At 40.7% G+C, this 25623-nt stretch overlaps 1 protein-coding gene across 1 annotated transcript in view; it reads right to left on the reverse strand.

Annotated features, from left to right (window-relative positions):
* The window catches only part of ptprn2 (protein tyrosine phosphatase receptor type N2), a 263712-nt gene that overhangs the window by 199165 nt on the left and 38924 nt on the right, over positions 1-25623 (reverse strand). The window contains exon 3 of the mRNA XM_082162142.1: positions 8333-8446. Coding sequence (XP_082018268.1) covers positions 8333-8446 — 114 coding nt within the window. The remainder of the gene's footprint in view (positions 1-8332; positions 8447-25623) is intronic.

The raw sequence follows: 25623 nt of genomic DNA on the forward strand, positions 1-25623 counted from the left end.
TATGGACTTATCTAACTCTGGGGGATACTGTGAATAAGCTAAAGTCCCAAAAAGTCGGAGTGTTCCTTTAAACTCATTTTTCATTAAGTAAGGGTTAATGCCCGACGAGGTGTCCATTATCAGGTATTAATGGACGACGGCGAGGCGTGAACCGTCCGACGCGCAGCGGAGTCCATTAATACCTGACAATGGACACCTCGAAGGGCATTAACCCGCTTATACCATGGTCACTTACGAAAGAAAGAAATATTTAATCAATTAATAATACTTTATTGTGTTTTAGAGTAAAAATCGTGAGGGTTTTTATTTATTAAGTCGAGCGCACTATTTAATATCTCTCGTATAAAGGCGTTGCCAAGCAACGTGGCCACAGCGACCCGACCGCAGCGATGCGAAACTTTGTTTCAAAGAGTCAAAACTCACAGATAGTTTCCTAAATCGTTTTTATTAGGCCTACAGCAAATATTGTCAACCATTCACTCACGTGTTGAAAGGAAAGCAAGCAAGACAGAAAGACAGGCAATGGCAGTAGGCCATATTCCTAGGTGTACATTATCACTTTTTAACGGACACCCTGCAGCCAATCAGAATCGAGTATTCACCCAGACCATGGTATAACTCATTTTAATTACCAAACACATTTGTGTACAACCCTCTTACTGCATGCTTTCACCCCATTCTTAAAAAAAAAAGTAACAAAACCATTGACAATTACAGAACAATGATTAATTAACAGATTTTAGTATTTGCCAATGTTGGCTATATCTGGTCTCCATTAAGCCCAGAAAGCTTTATTAGTACCATCTTATCCTGACAACCAAGGATCTGAGATCTAATATTCCCTATCCAATTATGACGAAAGGTAATCTAAACTTCTTTTGCCTCCTACACACAACAACACAGCCCGATCTACTGCAACAGTTATCATCATTGCCCAGAAAATGGCAAAAACAGAAAACACTGCGGCAATGTAAGCTAGTCAAACATCTGTTTACAACAACATTTAGAAATTCCTCAAGAGAGGGTTCTGGACAGATTAAGACTGCCTTTATGTCTTAAGTGAAGCACATGCAAAATGATGTGAACTTTTCTGCAAAGCAACAGATGCTGAAATATAATTAAAGGCGTATTTAATTCAGCCAAGAGCTCTGTAGAAACTGTTGACATTTACTGTACTGTAAACCACTTCTGGAGAATTAAAATAATAATAATAATAAAATTCGCTATAACTAAATGCAAGTAATTGCTATAAATTGTGAATTGTATTGGCAGGTTTGCTTGATAAAATGTTTTAAAGACAGATAAATAAAAATATGCACAAGGACACATGCACTTCTGCTGTGATAAAGCAAAGATTCCACAAATTACCAACAATTTGTTATTTGAAATGACATTGTAATGGTCCCTGTTTTGCAATATTGGTTTTTACCATCCCTTCTGAAAGTTAACTTTAAGGTGTGCAATGAAGAAATGTAAGTAAAATATAGGACTCGTTACTTAGCATGTTGGAGGGCTTACATACTGGCTAACAGGTACCAATCAAATGTGTTTTTCATAGCCTGATCTGTCAGATATAGTGCTTCTCTCACACTATCAAATAAACACCACATATAAATACATTTGTAGCACACCCAAGATTGCTTGGCAGAGTATAGCATTTTCCCAGGATGCATTGTGGCTGCTGAAATCTAATTTGTTGCCTTATTATTTCTGTTGTATTGTACTGTACTGTAATTCATTTGTGTTCTCCTGTTTATTTGTGTTTGTTTTCATGTTATTTGTTATGACACTTGCAAGTTTTATAACAGTGTTTTCGTTCTATTGCTTGTTACTATAATTTCACAGAATGTGCCAGTTCATTATTCGCCTTGTCATGTCTTTCATTTTCAGTTAAAGCTTTAAAGTTAAAAATGAGGTTAAAATGTGAAATAAATTATGTTAAAATATTAAGCTATGCATAACTGTATTTGTTATGGACCTACAGGTCACAAATCACAGTATCTAAAACAAACTGACCATCTAAAAGTTATTATACTATTTTATTCCACACATTACTGTGGAAAGATATTTAAAAAAAATTGTTGTAAAGCAAATGAATTCCCAAGGGCTGTTCGAACATCTCACTTGCACACAAACAACCACACAGGTGTTATGGTTTTAGCAGAGGCTAAGTGTTATACGTCAAAAATATAGAGCACCAATGTGACTAATGCATTTTTTCCTCTATCCCGTGCTTTCATTCTCTCTGTCTTTCTCACTCTTGCTCCCCCATGTCTCATCTCTCAGTGGGCCATGGAAGTAAGTAGCTCTAATGCACATGTCAAGGTGAATCAGTTTGCTTTGCTGAGCTTCTATCTGAACATGGAGTTTCTTCCTGGATGATGGTAGAGCCAGAGGTCACTGGTGAGCCTGAAGGGCCATGTTACACATCAATACACATCTCATGGCAGCAGTGTCTGTTCATACACCCCGTGTTGTGTTACCTGAAACCCGCCCACCAGAACCCACATTACATATACTTATGAACAAATCTATATATTTACAGTACACCTATTCTGGAGAAAAAACAGTCACTAATTTAAGAATGTAACAGATGTCATGTCAAATCAAAATGTATGAGGAAAAAAGAGTATCTGTATGTAGTTAGTATATTATCTAGTGTGGGACAGAACACGGGGATCTTGAGACACGTTTTTCAAAGTTAAATTATTTCAACACTGCATCTTAAAAATGTGGCGTTCATGGCATAAGACGTGACAAAATAACCAAAGATGCCTGTCTGCATATTAACCTATTTTTTTATATTTTTTTATAGCACAGACTGAACACAATACCTACCTGTAATACCTTACAGGAATCCTACCTGTAAGTCTACCTCGGACAGACTGCAAAATAGATTTATGGATTGTAGGCCAGTTATACGCCAAAAGGCAAGTAATATATTCCCTTCAAAATATTGTTTTTCTGCTATAATGTAACTTTTGAATTACACTACCGTTACATGTCTGCAGTCCATACGATTTTTCGTCACGCTCACCAAGACTGCATTAATTTAATCAAAAATACAGTGAAAACAGTCATATTTTAAAATATTATTACAATTTAAAATAACTGTTCTCTATTTTAATATATTTTTAAATGCAATTTATTCCTTCAGTATCACATGATTCTTCAGAAATCATTCTAATGTGCTGATTTGCTGCTCAAGAAACATTTCTTATTATTATCAATGTTGAAAACAGTTGTGCTGCTTAATGTTTTCGTGGAAACATGATACATTATTTCAGAATTCCTCAATGAATAGAAATTTCAAAAGTATAGCATTTATTGATCAATTTAATGCATTCAGTTTTTTTAGCAAATAAGCAAATAATTGTGATTCATAAAATTTATTAAATCAAATTTTACTGAAAGTTGATTGTCAGACCTAGTATTATAATCAAACAATGCTGGTTTTGAGCCTCTAAACAGCATGAGAAACATTATACTTTATGTAACTTAGACATGAAACTGAGTTTTGTTTTTTTTAAGAAAAAATAACTTAAAATTATTTCAGAGAATAATTTCTGAGGTATTTCAGCTGTCCACTCTGTGTGACTGCACTTATGAGTTCAGCCATTAAATCCGTCTTAATTCCCTCTCTTTCTCACTCTCCCTTCCAGCTGCTCCTTACCAAACTGTCTGTCTATCACCTCCTATCTGTCCCTATCTATTCATTAATAGCGGTCTATACCAGGAGACATCTGTAACTTCCCATTATCTGTAGACACACTGACCACGGTTGAAGATCAAAGAGATGGCACGCTGCATTCAAGCAGGCTATAATGTTCAAATCCAGGAGCCGGGAAATCTGAAGAACCTCTAAAGACAATGGCATGAAATATGGGGCAGCTCACAGCAGGGAGGGCTGTCAGTTGCCGTAATGGACCCATATGACAAAGAGAGAGCATTCTTGCCATCCGGTCAATGGTATCGATCTAATGACATTGTGCAGGTGTGCGGCAGTGGCTCCACATATTGCACGATTTCTACAGCTACTCTAAACGCATAATAAAGAGAATTGTGAGTCGATGGCATTGACGTTCTCAACATCTATCTGCCTATCTACATCTCTCCTGTGAGGAGGAACGTGGAGGATGTTGATGAAGGATGTTGGTCTGCTAAAGGGTTCTGTAAGGATGACAGAGTGCAATGTGATGGTTGCGAGGCGAATGTGATCAGTTATCTCAAACACACAAAAAATTTGTACTAAATTATCTCATAGATACACATACAAATGCACACGGATCAGAGAACAAGATAACTGCAAACACTTAATGATTCACACATTTGTCATCTGTCTGCTGAATTGGGCACAAATTCACAGACGGACGCACAAAAACACAAAACATACACACAACACACAGCCGTTCATTCACACACAAACGCACAAAGAGGAACATCTAAAGACGTCTGAGATCTCCCTCGCAAAGCGCTCTGAAATTAAAATAAAAACACTGCAACACAGCCCGTCAATCAAAAGCCAAGGTTTCAGACACCATCTGCATCCAAAAAGAAAAAAAAAAGAGAGAGAGACTGTAAGCTGAACACAGCCTCTCATCCTCCTGATCCCTCTCTCTTTATTTGGCTTGGGTAATTGGAGTCGGCCATCTCTCTGGCGCTCTAATATTCATTACCATGTTGGTAATTTACCCAAAGACGGTTGCGTGCCTTCCACGCTTTTCAACTCTCATTTATGGCTGTTTGAAAAGATCAAGCTGGGAGCAAGCCTCTGCAGCCTATTAACAGCTCAGATCCTTCACCGAGACAGACAGGATGGAGCATGCTGCCCCCAAATGGCTATGCTGGAAACTGACAACAATAAGCCTGTTTTCTGATTGGCGTCACAAAAAGCTGCTTTGAATAAACACTGCACTAAAAAAAGCAGAGCATGAGCTGGTGTTCTAATTTACATCCCACCAAATCATCCTCATGTTGTTCCAAACCTGTAAGACTTTCTTTCTTCTGCAGAACATAAAAATATATTTTGAAGAATGGTTTAAAAAAAAAAGTATTCAGTCGGGTCCCATGTTGTTTTGGACCCCAATGTTCTTCAAAATATCTTCTTTTGTGTCATACAGGTCTGGAACGACATGAGGGGTGAGCAAATGATGACAGGATTTTCATCTTTTAGGTGAGCTATCCATTTTAGTCCTTTTACCTTGGAGTCAACAGATCTATTTCACATTAAATGTTTTGTAAATTGTATTATTATAGTTAAATTAATGTGACTGATCCCATAAAACCATTGTTTGTACTCTCTGAATTGAATTTGAATGCTCTGAATTAAAAATACAAATGATTGACTGACAGTCTAGGCCTGGTTTCACAGACAGGGTTTAGATTAAGCCAGGATTAGACTTTAGCTCAATTAGGACATTTAATTAGTTTTTATAAACTGCCTTAGAAACATGGAAAAAAACAACAACAAAAAAACAATGGCACTGACATAAGATTGTCAGGGTCCCGCCCTGACAGTCTTGTCTGTTTTGTCACTGTTTAATGTTTCCTTGTTTGTTGTGTCTGAGCACAGGCTGTGTCTTTGTTTTTGTTTGCCATGTGCTCCTCTTGTCCTGCCTCCTTGTTTCCCGTTACCACGCCCCCTTGCTTAGTCCGTCCTCGTTTCACTAATTGTGCTCACCTGATCCTCATGTGCTCTGGTCCCTTTATATTGTGCCTCTTTCCCTCATGTCTTTTCTGGTTTGTTTTGTGTGCTTTGTGGTGTAGTCTTGTTTGCTTGCCTTTGTATGATTAAACTTAGTTCCTGTTCTAGTCGAGTATTTGATCGTTTCTAGCAGTAGTGTATCCTTTTGCTTTTTCCTTCAAGTCTTGTTCGTTCCCTACACTTTTTTTTTATTTTTTTATTTTTTTTTTATTCCTAGCTCTTTTCTTTTTCCTCTAGTCTTTGTTCTGTTTTAGTTTTTACTCTTTATTTGCCTATTTAATTATACTCTTGTGCCTTGTCTGTTTATCTTGTCTTCTCTTGTTCATTGTGAGTCTTGTGTTTATTCCTGCCCTGCCTTGCATCCTGAGATTTACTGGCCATTGACCCCCACTGTCTGACAGCTAGACTGTAGCACCTTTCACATTGAAGAGATCATCAAGCCTCTGGTTCCTTGCATTCTTGTGTTCCACACCATCATCCCACCTGGTGCTGCCTCTTCCTCTGCAGTCTTCAAGCTCTTCGTCAGCCCAGTTCTTGTTTCAGTGATCATCCTTCCTGCCTGTCGTCGTGTAATCTGCCCTGCCCTATACGGTTTGAACTGTTTCACACCTCACTCTCCTTGTTGTGCCCTGTCTACAGTATTGTTAATAAAACTTCCCTTCACGTTCGTTCTGCGTCTGGGTCCTCTCTCTTGCAGAACCTGACAAAGCTGTTACTTTCAACAGTTAAACCATGCATTTTAGTCTGGGACTAGCTTAAGCCTTGTCTGTGAAACCAGTGGTAATTGTTATAGGGTGAGTATAGTTTGTATGTAACATATATAATGTATGGTTTGGCTATGAATTGAAAGAGCTTAAAAGGAAATAGTTTGTAATGAACTGGTTTAGATAAACAGTTGGGAGTGAACAGACACACACACACAAAACGCCCACTGATCAGCCCATTGAGCATCAAAATGTTTGTGACGAAACCACATTCTAGCAAAGCCGCAACACATTCAACACTTCTAACATAGTAAGTACCCAGAGTTTGGTTTGTAAGTGCAAATGTCTTAGGTAAGACAGATCTACATATCAGAGGTCTGTTCAAACAATATATTCAGCTTGAACAGATTAAGACTCACATCTCTGCTGAAGTTCTCCTCTATCAGTGATAGTACATTCAGTCCTGCCCTGCTAACACATTGTATTACAGAGAAACCTTTCTGTCATGAAAGCCCTCAGATGTCCAATTTCAAGCCCCTGAGCAGTGGATGAGTGCTCAGTCTCATCCTTTCATCCCACTCTCTTTCATCTGTCCATGTGACAGACAGCAACATCGTGCCACAAAAGTTGAGTGCACGTTTGGCTGTGTGTCAGCTTTGACTTGAGTTGAGCTCTGGAACTGATTGTGACACGGTTCTGCCAAGGATAAAACTTACTAGCTAAGAACATTGACGAAACCAGAAACTGCTATCAGTGAAGTTTTGAAGATTTTCATGATTTTGGCCAGCATTTAGTCATGTCAACAAGCTGTGCACTGCAATCAAGGTCGATATAGCTAAAGTAGCCAGTGATTACATTTACATGATTCATTTAGCTGACACTTCTATCCAACACAACTTAATGCTACTGAGCAATGTTACAACATAGCAAGATAGTATATATAGATGGTATCATAGATGTGCTGTAATACAAAACTTCAATATTGGCTAGAAAGATAGCAACTAGTACAGAGATGTAGGTGGCACAAAACAATAATGAACGAGTAAATTTATGCTTTTTTTTTTTTATGTTTCTCTTATGCTCCCCAAGGCTGCATTTATTTGATCAAAATATTGGTCAGTAATACGGTGAAATATCATTCAAATTTAAAATAGCTCTTTTCTATTTGAAAACATTTTAAAATGTGATTTATTTCTTTGATGTCAAGGCTGAATTTTCAGCATACTCCAGTATTCAGTGTCACATGATCCTTCAGAAATCAGTCTAATACGCTGATTTGATGCTCAAGAAACATTTATTCTTATTACTGTGCTGCTTAATATTTTTGTACAAACTATTATAAACTGTTTTCCAGAACCTTTGATGAATAGAAAGTTCATCAAAGACCAGCATTTATTTGAAATAGAAATATTCTGTAACAATGTAAGTCTTTGTCACTATTGATCAATTTAATAATGATCATTTCTGAATGTTTAAATTTATACTAGAAAAAAATATATTATCTTACTGGCCCCAAACTTCTCAATGGCAGTCTAAGTATTTAGAAGAGATAAACCTATGTTTTCATGTACTTCCCGGTTTTGTTACAGTAGATAAAAGGGCAAAAGGTAAATAATTGGCAGTAAATAAACAGGTGAAGTGAGATGAAAAGTCAACAAGCTAATGTCAGATCTAAAAAAATGTTAACAGACTAAAAGCTAAGTTACTGACAGCCAATAAGAACTGAATAATCTGGTAAACAATGAGATATGTAATTAGAAAACAGACAATGGGCTTGTGAATACATAAACAATTTCAACAATTAAATGTATCATTACACTGTATAAAAAGAAAACAATTAAATGAGATATGTGATAAATAAGCACACAAGAGTGCTGGTAGAAAGGTTAACAAAAACAGACAGGTAAAGAAGGAGAAGTGATACCTCTGTGGGCCAGCTTCTGAAGAACATTCCTCAAACGCTGCACTGCTGCAGGAGTCACGTCGTAAGTGTAGGGAACTGACCCCAAATAACTCTGACATCCACCAAACAGCTGATCTGCAAAATAAACACACATCTCTTACAACCACATCATGTACATTAATCACCATCTATTAAAATAAAGAAAATAAATAAATAATCTTTATTATATTTTTATTATTACACTAAAGGTATCAACCAAACAGTAAGTATACAAATCACCTTGATAAAAGACATCATGTTGTGCAAATATCAAATAATCAGGTATGACAATAATCAGGTATGGCAAGAAACCATAATAGTCTAATTTGTTTAATGCAGTGCTGTTCCTCTAGATTGTGATAGAGACCATTATAACAGAAAACCTGCCCACCCATGTTAGGCTTGAAGAGAAAAGCACAACTGTTTGTGTCTACTGGCCATCAGTTTATTTTTTAAGGCTGAAGTTTCTGCTTGGAGTCATAACAGCCACTGAGGTTTAGGGCATTTTCTTTCTTTCTTTCTTTCTTTTTTTGACACTTTCAAGATAAGCACACAGGCCATCAGGAAACACACCTACATAGAGAGACACACACACATTATCTGGCCCCTTGTTTATCTCCCCATCACCAGGGACCCAGTGCCACTCAATAGTCTGTTGCTAGGCAACCCAAACCATGGCTCAGATTGGCTTCATAATTCAATGGCTATCTGGGCAAACAGGGAGGATGCAGGGTATAGCCGTGGTCCTCACGAGGAATACTAATGACCACAAGTGTTCCTTCACCATGTAAGAGCATTTTTTATATATTTAAGCGCGCCATGACGTGATGAGCTCTGTCAGACAGTCAATACAATCTGCCTTATTGTTTTATTGCAAATAATTCCGCCATTGTAAATTCCAGACTGGCTCACTTGGTATATTCTGGGATTCATGTAGGTCTTTAGCAGAATGATATTTGTCTAATATGTGAACATGAGCATGTTAGAAGAACACAGTAGGGAAGAGTGAGCGAGAATAAGAGCAACAAAAAAATTATTCCATGCAATGAGAGGAACCAATCAAGAGAACAAGAATTTAAAATGAGACAACAAATAAAGCTTTAGTCTTCAAAAGCAGCTTCAGTTTACGCAGGCAAAACATCCTACTCTGCCTCCTTTTGACTTGAAACCTGCCATGTCCAAACTTTTTACATACACACCAGACACATGACATAACCACCAGCGAACGGACCCTTTCACTGCCTCCGTGTCGGTTTCCATAGCAACCCCCCTCACTGTCGGCTGCCTTTTTTTTTCGTAGCCGTCTCCGGGAATAATCACACTCTAATTACAGTCATTGCACTCAAATATAGACTCGGCTGCGCTTTCTTCTATCCCACGATTCCTCGAGCTCTACACTGTACAACCATAAAACAGAGCCTTAGGGAAATAGAGTGAGTGGTTATATAAATTCTGTCAGGCAGTTTGAATGATCAAACATGATACATATGCTTCCCACTTGGTGGGAATATGATATGCTTCTAGAACTCTGCACTTTGTCACTCATTTGCAAAATGCTTTTTATACTGCTTAATAACAGCTCTGAGACCCCTGGCAGGTGCGTCGTCAAGAAAATCCTAGACCGCGATCACTATTGTGGCCATTATGTCCTTTGAAAGATCAGAGCTGAAGTGAAAATGAAGAATATAGATTGACATTTCACAACATTTGACCTTATTCAGAGAAGGTTTGGATCACTCAATCTTCCTCTGTCATTTGATCAAATATCTGGCCACACAGAGACAAATGTCTGGCCACACTGACCTTAAACACAATCAAATCAATTATATTCAAATCATCAGCATTTCTAAAACTGCTTAGTATGTTACAGAAAATTACTGTTAAATATTTCAAATAAATAAATGATAATGTAAAAAAAAACCTAAAGCTTGTAATAATAGTCATATTGGTAGAATTATGCCATAATCAACCAATAAACTTTTAAAAAGTACTTCAGTTATTGGCGGACACAGTGTCACACTTATATAATATTATATGATGAAAAAAATTATATTTCTCTCTCTCATAGTGTTAAACATGACAACACGTAATTCAACACACAAACCCTAATGTGCTGTAATTCTTGTGATCTACCACAAGGAGGAGACTGAACAAGCAAAAAGGGAGACTGTTACACTCCTGTTGCAAGTTCACAGCACAGCCATCCTATTGGGAAATGAATGTGTTTAACATATGGTCTATATGAGCTGTAAATACTGTCTACATCCATTATTAAAGATGATGGCTCAAATTATATTAATATATATAATATAATGATATATACAATTATAGGTGGCCTATTTTCTGTGAATGTGTGAGACTCATTAGCCACTATAGGTAAATAATATAACAAAGTGCCTTAAATGGTAAAAAATATTTGCTTTACAAACCAATGTGTTAATAATTATGACAATACGTTAAAATAATATGGTAAGAAATATCAGTTTGCAATATCAAGCAGCAGTGATCTGTTTTTGTACAGCTAAAAATAAGGTGGATACATACATACATACATACACACACACACATACATACATAGCACAACCCTGTGTTAATGATAAAGATACACAGTTGTAATTGAAATTGCAAACAGCTTAAATTGACAATTTTGCCATTAAACCTGATTTGCTATGAACATATCAAACAAAAGGAATTGAAATAGCTCAACACAGCAAATGTTTCAAGTGGTTTCCCCGAATTCAACTGAAAATGCAACTTTTAATGGCATCATTGGACCTTCCAACAGGACAATCCCGAGCATACCTCAAACAGAAGAAGTCCTGGATGATTCTACAGTGGCATCACAGACATCTGACTTGAACCCCATAGAAAATCTCTGGTGGGATTTGAAGAAGGCGGATGCAACACGCAAACCCAAGAATATTACTGAACTGGAGGCCACTGATCATGAGGAATGGGCTAAGATTACTCAGAAACGCTCCCAGAAGCTGGTGTCTGGCTACACATCTCGTTTGCAGCAGGTCATAACAGCAAAAGGTGTTCTACTAAATACTAAAGACGCTTGCCATGAGGGGGGTTGAATAATTTTGAGACCGCAGAAGTCATCAAAAAAGTTGCATTTTCAGTTGAATTTGGGGAAACCACTGGAAACAATTGTTGTGTTGAGCTATTTTTTCAATCAGTTTGTTTGATTTGATTTTGATTTGTTCATTGCAAACAGCTGAAAGTCTGTAAATGTTGCCAATAAACCTAATTTGCAATTATTCAATATTGAATAATTTCGATTATAACTGTATAATGTAATAATAAACTAAAGTGATTTTACAAGGAACTATTTTAATTGATTTTCAATTGGTTTCTGTTGTTTAATTTATAACTATAACTCCACTGAAAGGAAGGACTAGACACAATTCAAAATAAATTATTTCAACTGCATTCTAAAAATAGTTCAGTAAAACACATTTCTTACTAAGACAAGAGGCCAGTTGTTGATATTGGCATCACTCTAACTGGTGGATCTGGGATCGATGTGCACAGCCAAATGAAATAGAGAACTATTTTGGGCAAAGGCCTCTATATACAAAAATAACTGAACAGACTGAGCAAGAAAGCAGACGGCATTTTAAATCATTCGCTGAAACTACTGAACTGAAACAAACTGTAGGAAAAATGCAAATGCATAGTAACTAAAAAAACGTATATTCTACTATGTCACACTTCTGTGCACATACATAAAAGATATCTAGATATGTAGTCTGCCAGTGCATTTGGCGAAGGCAGAACAGAGAAAAGTGAGACATTAAACTTCTGTCTCATATCTAAGATTTTCCCTTTTTTTGAGGCAGTGGCATTAAAAGTAAATTGTCGACACCAGACTTGCTAAAAGGCTTTCTTTTCTCATATCTTCCGTTTCCCCATGAGTACACAGATTATAAAGCACTTCTTTTGGGAAGAGACAGGACAATATTACAGCACAAAGTGTGTTTAACCTTGTCTTTGCCTTTCCAGTTAGTTGAGGTCATTGGATCTGCTTTACTCAGACATCTTTAATGGAGTAAAATACAAAACTATTGAAATGTCTCCTGTCCTCCTCTCAAGTTATGATTCTTAGCCCATCACATTAAACCCATATTCAACCGAGCTGCCGTCACAAGATGCGCGAGGATCTGAAATGAATTGCTGTAATATAGCCAAAGTTTCACAAATAACAATAACTCATGACTTCCTCCTCGATGGTTGTTTCAATAAGAGAGCAGGTCGTGTGGATGCAAACGGAGCTCTTGGGAGTGAGGCAGTGAAGCATGTCTCCCATTGACAATGCTGAGGCAATTATTCTAATCGATGAAACAAGTGAAACACGATGTTGCAACCAAATCGATAGTAATTCAGATTTTTTTTCCTGAATTACTTTTCCCTGTCTGCTGGTCAACCGAGGTCTAGTGTATAAGTCATGCGATGGGCAGATAATGACAGAACAGGAGGCTGCGGTTGTGTGTGAGATACAACAGCCACAATGAACAACAGAGAGCTTGAAAATTATTCAGATACCCAGTCAGCTGTTCAAAGATGTTAAAACCATTACTATAATGAGTCTCAGACAGACCACACAGATCGCTGCAGAAAATCGATTTCACCGCGCAGAGTGATACTAATGAAGATAAAGAACAGCCGGTGCCACAGAAGAGGAGTCCATTTTTGCAGCATTAGGAACCACAAATTCAGTAGATTATCTGGATTTGTTGAGACCTTCGTTTATTGAGGCAATTAGTTAATTTGCAGATCTCACTGAAAGTTAAGCCAATACAACATGGTAACTATGACATTATGTACCTTATCGGCAATGCAATATTATAGTGTTTGAACGATACGGAGTCTTTGATGGCAGATGTCGATGCGGATATCAGGGTGGTCGATGGCTGATATAAAGCCGGCATAAATTATATCACACCATTTCTTCAAAGATAAACAACATGCTGCATAAAATGTATATTTATTTACATAATATTATAAATAAATCAAATGACTACTAAAATATTTGAATAATTGATACAGTATAAAGATATGACAACAGATCAATGCTTGTCTCACCAGGAAAGCAAACTCCTATGAAGGAGCACTACAAATATTAAAGCGGTGCGGGTGTTATTTGTGTAAGTGGTTTTTCAGTGTTATTCTAGATGAAAGCCAAAATTACTCAAGCTAAGACAGAACGTACAAAATATAGCATAACTACAGGTTCCTTCTAATTAGCCTTTTACTAATTAGAAATACATCTCTGTTCTTCAAACTGGTAGTATAATTGTCACGAACTGCTTGGAGACACGAAGGTTCAGATCCAAATGAAGCTTTTATTTAAAGCGCAATCCAAAGGCGTAATCCAAAGTACAGGCAATGGGTCAAAACACAGGTAGGCAGTCCAAACAACAAATAAACAAACAAACAAAACAGGCAGGGGTCAGAGGCAAAAGAGTAATCCAGGGAACAGGCAAGAAATCCAAAAAACCAAGAGACATGGAAAACAGGGAAAACGCTCAGAAATGCAGTGTGACACAAACAAGACTTCGCGGTGAGTGAATGAATGAACATGGTATAAATAGACAGACTAACAGGATGAGACAGGTGAATGCAATCAGTGAATGAGGTACAGGTGAATGTGATCAGTGATAAGTGATGATGAGTCCGGGCAGTGAGTTATGGGAAATGTAGTTTGTGAGTGAAACATGATAGTCTGGTGTGGAGTGCCCTCTGGAGGCTTTCAAGGGCACTCCAGCTGGTTATCGTTACAATAATACCCATAATGAATCCCCTTACTAACATTTCATTTCACCAGCATCACAGCACGAAATACAATATACAGTTTAATTTTTTCAGTCAGTTTTTCCTTTTCTGTTTCTTATGTTATCCCATTTCTGCATGCTTAACTGAACATTTGTCAATTTTAAAATAGATATGGCACTTTATGAGGACTTTTGTTCACACATCAGAGTGAGAGCTTAGGTACAATACAGTAAGCCAATAATACCAAAATAAGTATTTCATTAAAACACAACAAGCCTGGCTTCTTGTTTCCAATAGAACACAGTTCATATTTCAATTACTAAAATGTTAAACCATGAATTTTGCGTGTTTTGAACTAAGAGAAAATAAACATGAAAACATTCATTGTTCATGTATCAACTTTCATTTCAAATCTTATTTTTTAGAATGTAATAGTTTTCATGCAACATGAACTGGACACTACAAAAACGTTAGTTAGAATCACAGTCATTTTTCAAATTTGGAACTTTTACATGATCATCATAAACATCAAAAATCCTACTAACTTTTTTTCAATGAGTTTATTAAGTCTAGTATTGATTTTTAATTATCAAAGCCATAGTGAAAATGGCATTGGAAGCTTTTTCGGGATCTTACAATATCCCATCCTTCAGCAGTTATGCTTCCAACACAACAGATGCTGGTCTAGGAAGCAAGGTTTTAAAGATAAAGTTCAGAGAACAGAGAATGTCAAACGGTTTGGCACTAGTCTGTCAGTCTGTGAAAATACGCATACATACTACTCCTGTCCAAACAGAAAAGGTTAGATTGTCTAAGCAGATAATGACTTGCATTCTAATCTTGAAAATACAGAGTGCCCTGTGTAGACTTATAGTTACAGTCTGCAAGACATTTTTGATCTTTTTTGAATGGTCAATTGTCTCTGGGAAGAGTCGTCTAATAGGTCAAGGGACTAATTGGCAGCTTTTCTGCAAGTTTATATAGTTTCTGAAAACCCTGGGCAACCATGGTCAAACAATCAGTCACTTACCCTTTACAGAGACAGGTTTAGCTTGTTTAATTCTTATCTATTAAATTGCATATGTAAATAATGGCCATAAATGTGATCGCCTGTCCCTTAAATTGTCCTGTTAGTTTATCCTTCTTTCTTCTTTTGAATTATTTCACTTGTCAACTTATTTAATACCATTATAACAATGCAAGCCAGAAATATTGCATTTGGCAGGCAGTTTGATGTGAAATAAGAGAGTGGAAATTTGTTAGCACACAGCATGTCCTCAAACACACTGGAAATACGAATTGTGTTGTACCACACTGTATGTGTCTAATTTTACTTTAGCCTATATAACATTATATCTAACTATAATGCCCCTTGATACTGAAGCATTTTCAAAAACTAGACTCTACTTTATGGATGATCTCAATCTGTAATTATCATTCAGAGTGGAAGAGAGATCACAGAGGATCAATAGCTGGCAGCTAAACAAGAACAAATAAATCAAAACTGAAATGCTTTTAAAAGAATATGTTCAGGCTCATATTTCTGCCTCTTTTCCAGCATTACTGGGGAACTGACATGTCATTTATTATGTTATCTGGAAACCAATTCATGTGCATTGTGGTGTTTGTTTTTAGTGATTAATAATAAAATCATTGACTTTAGTGCATTCAATCAATTCAAGCAGCATACAATAGAAACTCCAACAACAATGATGCTAGGGATGCGCCGATATGAACATTTTGGCTGAAACCAATACGATAATTCTTTATATTTGAAAGCCAAAGCACTTCAACATATAGTAAATCATATATACAGTACAGTAGCTTAGTTCGAAATCAGTGCAGTGGAGAAAATTGTTATTTGATCCCCTGATGATTCTGTAAGTTAGCCCACTTTCAAAGAAATGAAGGGTCAATCATTTTTATGGTAGGTTTATTTTAACTGATAGAGACAGAATATCAACCAAAAAAATCAGAAAAAAAACACATTATATAAAGGTTATAAAATGTGCATTTCAGTGAGTGAAATAAGCATTTGATCCCCAAGCAAAACATCATTTCAAACTTAGTGGCGAAACCCTTGTTGGCCATATAGTGGTAAGACGTTTCTTGTAGTTGGTCACCAGGTTTGCACACATCTCAGGAGGGATTTTGGTCCATCCCTCTTTACAGATCCTCTCTAAATCCTTAAGGTTTCTTGGCTGTCACTTTGCAACTTGAAGTTTCAGCTCCCTCCACAGATTTTCTATAGGATTAAGATCTGGAGACCTTAATGTGCTTCTTCTTGAGCCTCTCCTTTGTTGCCTTGGCGGTATGTCTTGGGTCATTGTCATTCTGGAAGACCCACCCACGACCCATCTTCAGTGTTCTGGCTGAGGGAAGGAGGTTCTTGTCCAAGATTTTACGGTACTTGGCCCCTGTCCATCAGCCCCTCAATATGATGAAGTCGTCCTGTACCCTTAGCAGAGAAACAGCCCCAGAGCATAATGTTTCCACCTCCGTGCTTGACTGTATAGGGATGGTATTCTTGGGGTCATAGTCAGCATTTCTCTTCCTCCAAACATGACGAGTTGAGTTGATGCAAAGAGCTACATTTTTGGTCTCATCTGACCACAGCACTTCTCCCAAGCCTTCTCGGAATCATTTAGATATTCATTGGAAAACTTCAGACGGGCCTGTACATGTGCCTTCTTGACCAGGTGCTCAAGTGCACCTTGTGAGTGCATTAGTTTTGGGCTGATCCCTCACCTTTCTCATGATCATCCGTAACCCATGAGGCGAGATCTTGCATGGAGCTCCAGACCGAGGGCGATTGATGGTTATTTTGTATTTCTTCCATTTCCGAATAATGGCCCCAACAGTTGTCTCCTTCTCACCAAGCTTCTTGCTGATGGTCTTGTAGCCCATTCCAGCCTTGTGCAGGTCTACATGCTTGTCCCTGATGTCCTTTGACAGCTCTTTGGTCTTGCCCATGGTGGTAGAGAGGTTGGAATGGAAGATACAGATTCTGTGGACAGGTTTCTTTTATACACATTACGAGCTGACATTAGGAGTACTTTCTTAAAGTGACAGGGCAAATCTGTGTTTCACATGGGCACATAGCCAGGGAGGCAGAATTCTTGCTGGTTAGAAGGGGATCAAATACTTATTTCACTCAATCAAATGCTAATCAATTTATAACTTTTATATAATGTGTTTTTTTCTGGATTTTTTGGTTGATATTCTGTCTCTATCCATTAAAATAAACCTACCATAAAAATGATAGACCCTTCATTTCATTTTAAGTGGGAAAACTTACAAAATCATCAGGGGATCAAATTATTATTTTCTCCACTGTACGTTTTAAAATTAACGTTACACTCCTATGACCAACTTTCTTTATAAAAAAAATAAAAAATAAAAATCTATTGATTTACAAATAAATAAAATAATGCCTAAATAATGAAACCAATTAATTAGACAACAATTGCTTGGGTATAAAGAATAAAAATGCATGTGCCATGGATAAATAAAATGGAATAGCCTCCGCATAGACAATAATGAAACTATTTTAATTAACCCATATTGTTGATGAAAATAATAAGAGAAAAATAAAACTGATAGTTATTATTTATAATGCATCAATGTAAACATAATATTACAACTTCTTTATGCACAAAATGATGCAAACACACAAGTGAACTTGAAGTAAGTTACGTGCTAGTCAGAATGTGTAACTCCTGTTGTATATGTGCTCTTCCTGTGTTCTCTTTATAATGTTATGTTTATTTTTATTTAATTATAATACTTCATAAATAAAATAAATATACATCTATTTTCCCTTTTATAAATGGAGTGCCACACAACTCACATAAGATACACATCAAAGTCTGAAGAGAAATCTAATTGCAGGCCTAAGTATATACACAAGCTTTAAGTCACTCATGATTGTCAGCCTGTCACATACCTCCTGACAGACATGACTATGGCTCAAAATGTACATCATTTATTTATAATCTAACGTCTGGTTAAACGATTCGTCACTGATTTCGGCCCTCCAAAACCACTTCGGTAGCCGAAAATGTGGTGCATTGGTGCATCCCTACTTATAACGAGAGGATTTGCAAGAGTGCAGAACTCAGCACTGGACAAAAACTCTGGCATTTTGGGAGATAAGTGGATTCTAACTTAATAACATCTGATTGGCCATTGTGTTCAAGAAATCAACAGATATGTTTGTGATTGGCTACATTGCTCAACGTTGCAAGAACATGTTGTAAATAGAAACCTTTGACGCTCAAGAACGCGATCCTAGACCAGCAGTTATGGGCAGCTTTTCCCTCTGAAAGCAATCACAAGCAGCAGCAGTCAGTGGTTTGAGCCAGAAAATTCCACGCTAGTCTCAAGTCTGTGGCCAGAGGAAGGCTAAGCCTATGTGTACTTGCTTGACACACTTCATTTGTGTTTCAAAGGTGAAAGAAAGTTTCATGAGGTTGGAACAACATGAAGAAGACTAAATGATGACTGAGTTTTCATTTTTGTTTGAAGTAACCCTTTAAGGACTCGCTAACAAACTACTGCAAAAAAAAAAAAAAGCACTGAATCAGTCCACATTTCAAATCTCTGGCTGTTCGTACACAGTCTAGATTATTCATTGAATTGTCAGATTGTACCACCTCTTTCTGACTGATGACTGGTCCTAACAGTCCTCCGGAGCTCCAAGTTTTCTCCACAACTCCTGTGTGTTTCTGTTATTTATTCTGCTGCAGGCTGTTCTCACCTGTGCCAGAATACTGGGTCCAGCACCAGCTTCCTGTCTCCAGACTGCTCTTCATTGTCAACGGAGGAGTCATCTGTGAATGTCTGAGGTGGCATGAGCAGGTATTTTACTGGTACATCTATTGTGTAGAGATTAAACAGGGACTGAGACCACAATATTATCTGACAGTAAGGTGCTGCAGAATAGCCCCCAGGGAGTGATTCCCACTCTACTCCAGCTTCTCAGTCAAGTCAAGTCAAGTCAAGTCACCTTCATTTATATAGCGCTTTTAACAATTTGGATTGTTTCAAAGCAGCTTTGCAGTGATAATAGGAAATTACCATAACAGATTGTTTAGGCTTTACAACAGCTCTAGGATAAAGTTATTGTCCAGCTAAAGTTAGTTTTGATTGATTGATTCACTTCCATTGCGAAGATCATTAGTTATTAACTTAGGGGCCGCAAACACAACACTGTTCTAACAGGAAAACCCTTAACGCGCTCCAGCCGCCCATCCGCCCATCCGCACAAAACAGTGCCTGGTGTCTCGAGAACGCATTCCCTGGAATAGGTTAGAAGGTGCAAACGATTATCCGTTCTCTCTGCATAAACCCCAAAAATGCAAACCCGCGAAAACGCAGACATACGTATTACGTGTTCAGTCCAAAGGTATGCGTGCTTGAATATATATGTGCGCAGGCGTGTAGTCCTTCTTTACAAATCAACCCTCAATAAACTACTTGTCTGGCCTTAAAAATTTATAATACAGAATTTTTTTTTCGCCGCGTCTGCGTAGCCACGCGAACCGGAATTATCACGACATTTTATCTGTACTGAGGTAAAGGGAAGAGAAGGAGGCCTTCACAGGGGAGGGACTGGTTGACACTTCAGGACTGCATTGTCATCGTGTCCAGGCGCAGGTCCTTCCTCAGATCTGGATACGGCCTGGATCCAGCGGACTACGGTAAACCTCGGATAAACAGAGAGACTAATATCAGAGTAGACGCCATCCTTCTTATGATGTAACAAGTACATCAGGATTTATGGGGAGTGTTCCCGGTTCCGGCTGACCTAATCTATGCAGTCTAACATTGAATTATAGAAGTCCATAATGTGATATGTTTATGCTAGGCCAAAGAGATGTGTTTTTAGTCTAGATTTGAACTGACAGAGTGTGTCTGCTTACCCGGAAAATGTTTTGGTGCTAAATAGGAAAAGGATCTACTGCCAGCAGTCGATTTTTTATATTCTAGGTATTATCAACTGGCCGGAATTTTGAGATCACAATAGACGTGAAGGACTATAATGCGTTAAGAGCTCGCTCAAGTACTGGGGAGCTAAACCATTTAGTGCTTTGTAAGTGATCAGCAATATTTTAAAAAGTATACGTTGTTTAAAATGCAAGATTTATCTCTCATTTGAAATTGTATTAATTAGTTGATGTACATTTTAGAATATAAAATTAAGATAATTTAGGAATAAAGTCAGAAGTCTGGCATGGGCTTAATTGGTACTTTGGCACCATTTAAGCCCGCATGTGCTCCAAATAAGCCCACATCATCATTGATTCACAAAATATAAAAAATTAATTGATTTAAAAAAATTAAAACATAAATATATTTATTCAGTGACAGGGAAGTATTAAAAAAAAATTCCTTTTGCTAATGTTTGATTAGAGCCCTGGGTGGGATGGGTAGGTGTTAGTGGCCGGTGGTATGGAGCCTTAAGACGGCTTGACTGGAGTTGTAGCTGGAGTCAAGCTGGAAGTTTGACCGGGTGTATCTTGGGAGCCAAGCCGAGTTGGGGCTCCATACTCTGGGCTTAGGGGGGCCTCCTAGTAAGCCCCCCACACCGGGAGTCTGGAGCCTTAAGTCGGCTTGGCTCCCGAGTTATGTCTGGTCAAAAGTGGAAGTTTAACCGGGTGTATCTTGGGAAGGAAGCCGAGTTGGGGCTCCAGACTCTGGGGTTTCGGGGGGGGGGGGGGGGGGGGGGTCTCCTACTTTTGCCCAGACAAAGCTGGACAGGAAGTGGCGGTATCTCGGAATCGGATGGTCCCAGGGTCTCAGGACTGTGGGGAATGTAGGGTCCCTCTGGGGGAGGGTACCTCTCCATGCCCAGAATCTCAAACCTTAACTCAGCTTGGCTCCTGAATTGTGCCCGGTTTTACATAAAGGACTTTTGTCAAAGACAAAACGGCTCTATCTCATTTGAATGAATGTGTGTAATTTGTGAGCAAGTAAGGTAAGGTTAAAAGGTTATTAAGGTAAAAGCACATAAAGACATGTTATCATTAAACACTTTCAGAAAATGTATCAAAGTTTGCAATTAGAGGGATTCCTCATTGAAACACATAAGGTGGGCTTAAATGGTTCCACAGTGAGTAATGGTGAAAAAAGACAATGTTTTCCTTTAAAAATGTAAGATATGTTTACAAATACATGCATGGAGCTTAAATATACTGTGGACAAGTATCATAGTAATTTTAATTGTGCCCACATTGAGAAATGTTAAGTTTTTTTCATTCAAGGTTAGCTTCTGTTGGCTATAGTTCTCTTACGAGAGGTTCTCTCGTATTGCGTAAGTAGCTTACGCATCGGGAAAGTCTTCTTTCTCGAGATACTGAAGCCAAAAAATTATCCTTAATTTTTAATAACTTTGTCAACGCAGTGCGGCAGCATGCAGACCTAGGGCAGGCTAACTAGCGTGCCCATTGGCTGCCCTGCGGCAACTGCAGCAGCCTATCGCTGAGCCCTTGGCGTGACGTCACGTCCAATGAGCGCGCTTGGCGCGCTTACTGCGTCACAGCCCGCGAAAGGGGGTGTGGCTAAGCGTATATAAGCGGGGCTCGGAGGCTGCTTCACTGATTTCTGTCTCTTCAGCGAAGCTCTCCGCATCGCTGGACTCTGAGGAAGCCGCCGTCGAAACAAGCGACCAGCACGCCGAGGATCTCAGACTGAGGAAGCCGGCCTGCTTCGCTATCCGGCGAATATATCCTTTATTTGCTCTATGTGTGTGTGTTTGTGTGCTCGCCCCGCGATACACTTGCATCTAAAAGAGCGCGAGGCGTTGTTTCAAATGCCTCGCTCATCCTGTGGCTCGTGCTGAGCCACGCTCAGCGACGGAGACCGCCTTGTGATCTGCGCTCTCTGCCTGGGCTTCTACCACGCAGCCCGCGCCCTTTCCTCGGGCGGCTGCGAACAGTGCGAGGATTTGCCGATGTCGAGCCTGCGGGCTCGACTCGCCATGTTGAGGATCCTCCCCCTTCTCCGGCCGAGCCGGGTATGACAGCTGAGCGCTCGCCGGAGCCCCTCCCGCGAGCCTCGCTCTCTCCTTCTCCCCCGCCCTTCACCGACGCGCAGCGGCCGGCCATTGCCCGCACTGCCGACACCTCAGGGGACGAAGCAGATGACGCCGCTGACAGCTGCTCTCTGCTTGCTTCAGACCCCTCTGTCAAGCCGCGCAAACGGCGCCGCTCACAAGGGATGTCAGAAATGGACGGTCTCGGGCTATAGCTTCCTTTACGTTACAAGAAAGCTACCCCCCCCGTAACTGGCTAAAGGAGAGAAGAGTGTTTAGCCCCACCCAGGTCGGACTAATCTCCATTCCTGACATATTTCTCAGTTCCCTCCTAAGCTCAGGCGACTGGAAATACATATATTGCAGTAACGAGTCTGTTTTTATGCACGCACGCCTGCAAACAAACGCTGACGCAAAACATGACGACGCTCGCCCCTTCCTGCGCTCTCCCCCTCTGTTCGAGCCGCGCAAACGCGCCGCTCACAAGGGATGTCAGAAGTAGACGGTCACGGGCTGGCTTCCTTTACGTTATAAGAAAGCTACCCCGCGTCTCGGTCGCGCGCGTCACTCACCGGCCACCTCCATTTCTCAGTCCCCTCTAAGCTCAGGCGACTAGAAATATCTATGTTGCAGTAAACGAGCCTGTTTTTTTACACGCACGCCTGCAAACTAACGATGTCACAGCACATGATGACATCTTCCCGCTCTCTCTCCCTTTGTCCGAGCCGCGCAACTGCGCCGTTCTCAAGGGATATCAGAGCGGACGTCACGAGCACCGGCGAAAAGAGGAAGAGAGAGTGTTCTCGTCCCGCCTGGACCGGACTACCTCCAATCCTCACATATTTCTCAGTCCCCTCTAAGTTCAGGCGGCTGGAAATATTAATACTGCAGTAAACGAGCCTGTTTAATACACGCTTGCCTGCAAACAAACGCCGAAACGAAACATGACGCTCTGTCATATGCTTGCGCTAACTGAGAGCTTATGTGTGCCCCTGTGGCTCAGTGGCAGAACATTAGGCTTCCGCGCGGGATACCCGAGTTCGAATCCGACTCTGGCGGCAGATAAATATTTTTTTCTGCTGGCTTCTCCGAGCTCGCGGCCAGCTTTCTTACATACAGAAAGCGAACCAACATCTCGCACCCTCCCGCTCACAGGATGGTGCTTGAGTATTTATGAGCGTCTAAACATATGAGCCATCAAAGCATTTCGCTCTATCAGTTTCCTATAACGCCAATGGTGTTATAAGTGTAGAAAATGTGCCCACTCTCACGTGCTCACTGCTACACACACACACGGTCTCCCCGGTAACGCTCACAGAGCGCACTCTCATAGAGCGGGCATGCGCCGCTCGAGTGCTAAGCGTAGAGAATGTGCCCACAATTCTGTGCCCACACCTACCCACTGCCCGCTCTGTCACACAGTTACCCCGGGTTGCAGATCCTCCAAAGCTCACAAAAATTCCGGCTCTGGCCGAAGGTGTCATAAGTGTAGAAATGTGCCCACTCCCATGTGCTCACCACTACACACAAACACTATCCCCATGGTAACGCGCTCAGAGCGCACTCTCATAAAGCGGACACGCCGCTTGAGTACTAAGTGTAGTAAATGTGCCCACAACCCTGTGCTCACAACTACCCGCTGCTCGCTCTGCCACTCAGTTACCTCGGGTTACAAAGCTCCCAAACACTGGCCGTGTTATAAGTGTAAACTCTGCGCCCGCTCACGAGCACGCGCACTCACTTTCAGACATGATAACCCCCACGCCGCTCTCGCGCCAGGGGTGTTTAGCAGCAAAACGCGCTCCATCCGTAGCGATCGAGCCATCATATGCTGTACAGCCAGTCAGCACTGTTTTCCAGCCCCTGTGTTCGAGCACTGGCGGCGCGTGTGCGCCGCCCCATCCTCTCTGATACAGGTTCCCATCTTGCGCCCATCAGTGCGGCGATCTGAACCCAGAGACCATTCGACCCCTAGCTATGCGTGCAAAAGCATGGGAAGCTATTCAGGGCGCGTCAGAATGGGTGCTGAATACTATAAAACACGGCTATTCGCTTCAATTCGCTCGTCGCCCCCCGCGCTTTCTAGCGCAGATGGAGACAAAAGTGACTTTAGAAGCAGCGCACCTGCTTCAAGCAGAAATAGCGAAGCTGCTGCGCAAAGGGGCTATATAACAGGTTCATCCTTCTCTGAGCGAGTCGGGCTTTTACAGCCGTTACTTCCTCGTACCCAAGAAGGACGGAGCGCTAAGACCTATTTTAGATCTGAGACACTTGAACAAAGCCCTCATGAGACGGCCGTTCAAAATGATTACAACCAGACAATCCTTGCGCAAATTCGCCCAGGACACTGGTTTATCTCTCTCGATCTGAAGGACGCATACTTCCAGATACAGATAATTCGTCGTCACAGGCCATTCTTGAGATTCGCCTTCGACGGTCGAGTATATCAATACACAGTCCTGCCGTTCGGCCTGTCTTTAGCACCCCGTACGTTTACGAAGTGCATGGACACGGCTCTCGCTCCCCTGAGAAAACAGGGCATGCGGATACTGAACTATCTGGACGATTGGCTTATTCTAGCGCAGTCAGAGACAGAACTTGTGTCTCACAGAACAGCGCTTCTCAGCCATCTGGAAGGTCTGGGTCTCTCGGTCAATTGGACCAAGAGCTCGCCATCACCCCGTCAGTCAATTTCCTTTCTGGGAATAGAACTGGACTCGGTGGCTAAGACGGCAAGATTGTCGGAGCAGCGCGCGCGCCGCATCCGTCACCTCGCCGCGTCCTTCAAAGTAGGCAGCCAGGTTCCGCTGAGGACATTCCAGCGTATCCTGGGGCATATGGCCTCAGCTGCAGCGGTGCTCCAGCTGGGCTTACTGCGCATGCGCCCGCTTCAACGCTGGCTGAAAGCGCGCGTGCCCCGCAGAGCCTGGGAAACCGGCGGCTCGCGAGTCAGAGTGAATCAGGGCTGCATTTCAGCCCTGCAGCCCTGGCTGGCAGCCGAATGGTATCACACTGGAGTGACAATGGGAGTGATTTCACACCGGAAAGTTGTCTCGACAGACGCTTCCAACCAAGGTTGGGGAGCGCTCTTCGAAGGCAGACCGGTCTATGGCCGCTGGTCAGACCAGGAGAATCTCCTACACATAAACTGTCTAGAGATGCTCGCGGTCGAGAAAGCGCTCAAACACTTCCTCCCATTCCTCCTAGGTCACCATGTTTTAGTCCGCACGGACAACACATCGGTAGTGGCCTATGTGAATCGCCAGGGCGGTGTCAGATCGAAGTTGCTCTGCACCCTGGCGGAACGCCTCCTCGTGCGGGCTCAGCACTCTCTGCGCTCGATGAGAGCCGCGCATGTGCCTGGCCACCTGAACGAGGGCCCCGACAGACTGTCCAGGGACAACGTTCCCCCTGGGGAGTGGTCTCTACACCCCCAAACAGTCCAGTCACTGTGGCGCCG

This window comes from Leuciscus leuciscus (assembly GCF_965113295.1).
Source record: "Leuciscus leuciscus genome assembly, chromosome: 2".
NCBI lineage: Eukaryota > Metazoa > Chordata > Actinopteri > Cypriniformes > Leuciscidae > Leuciscus > Leuciscus leuciscus.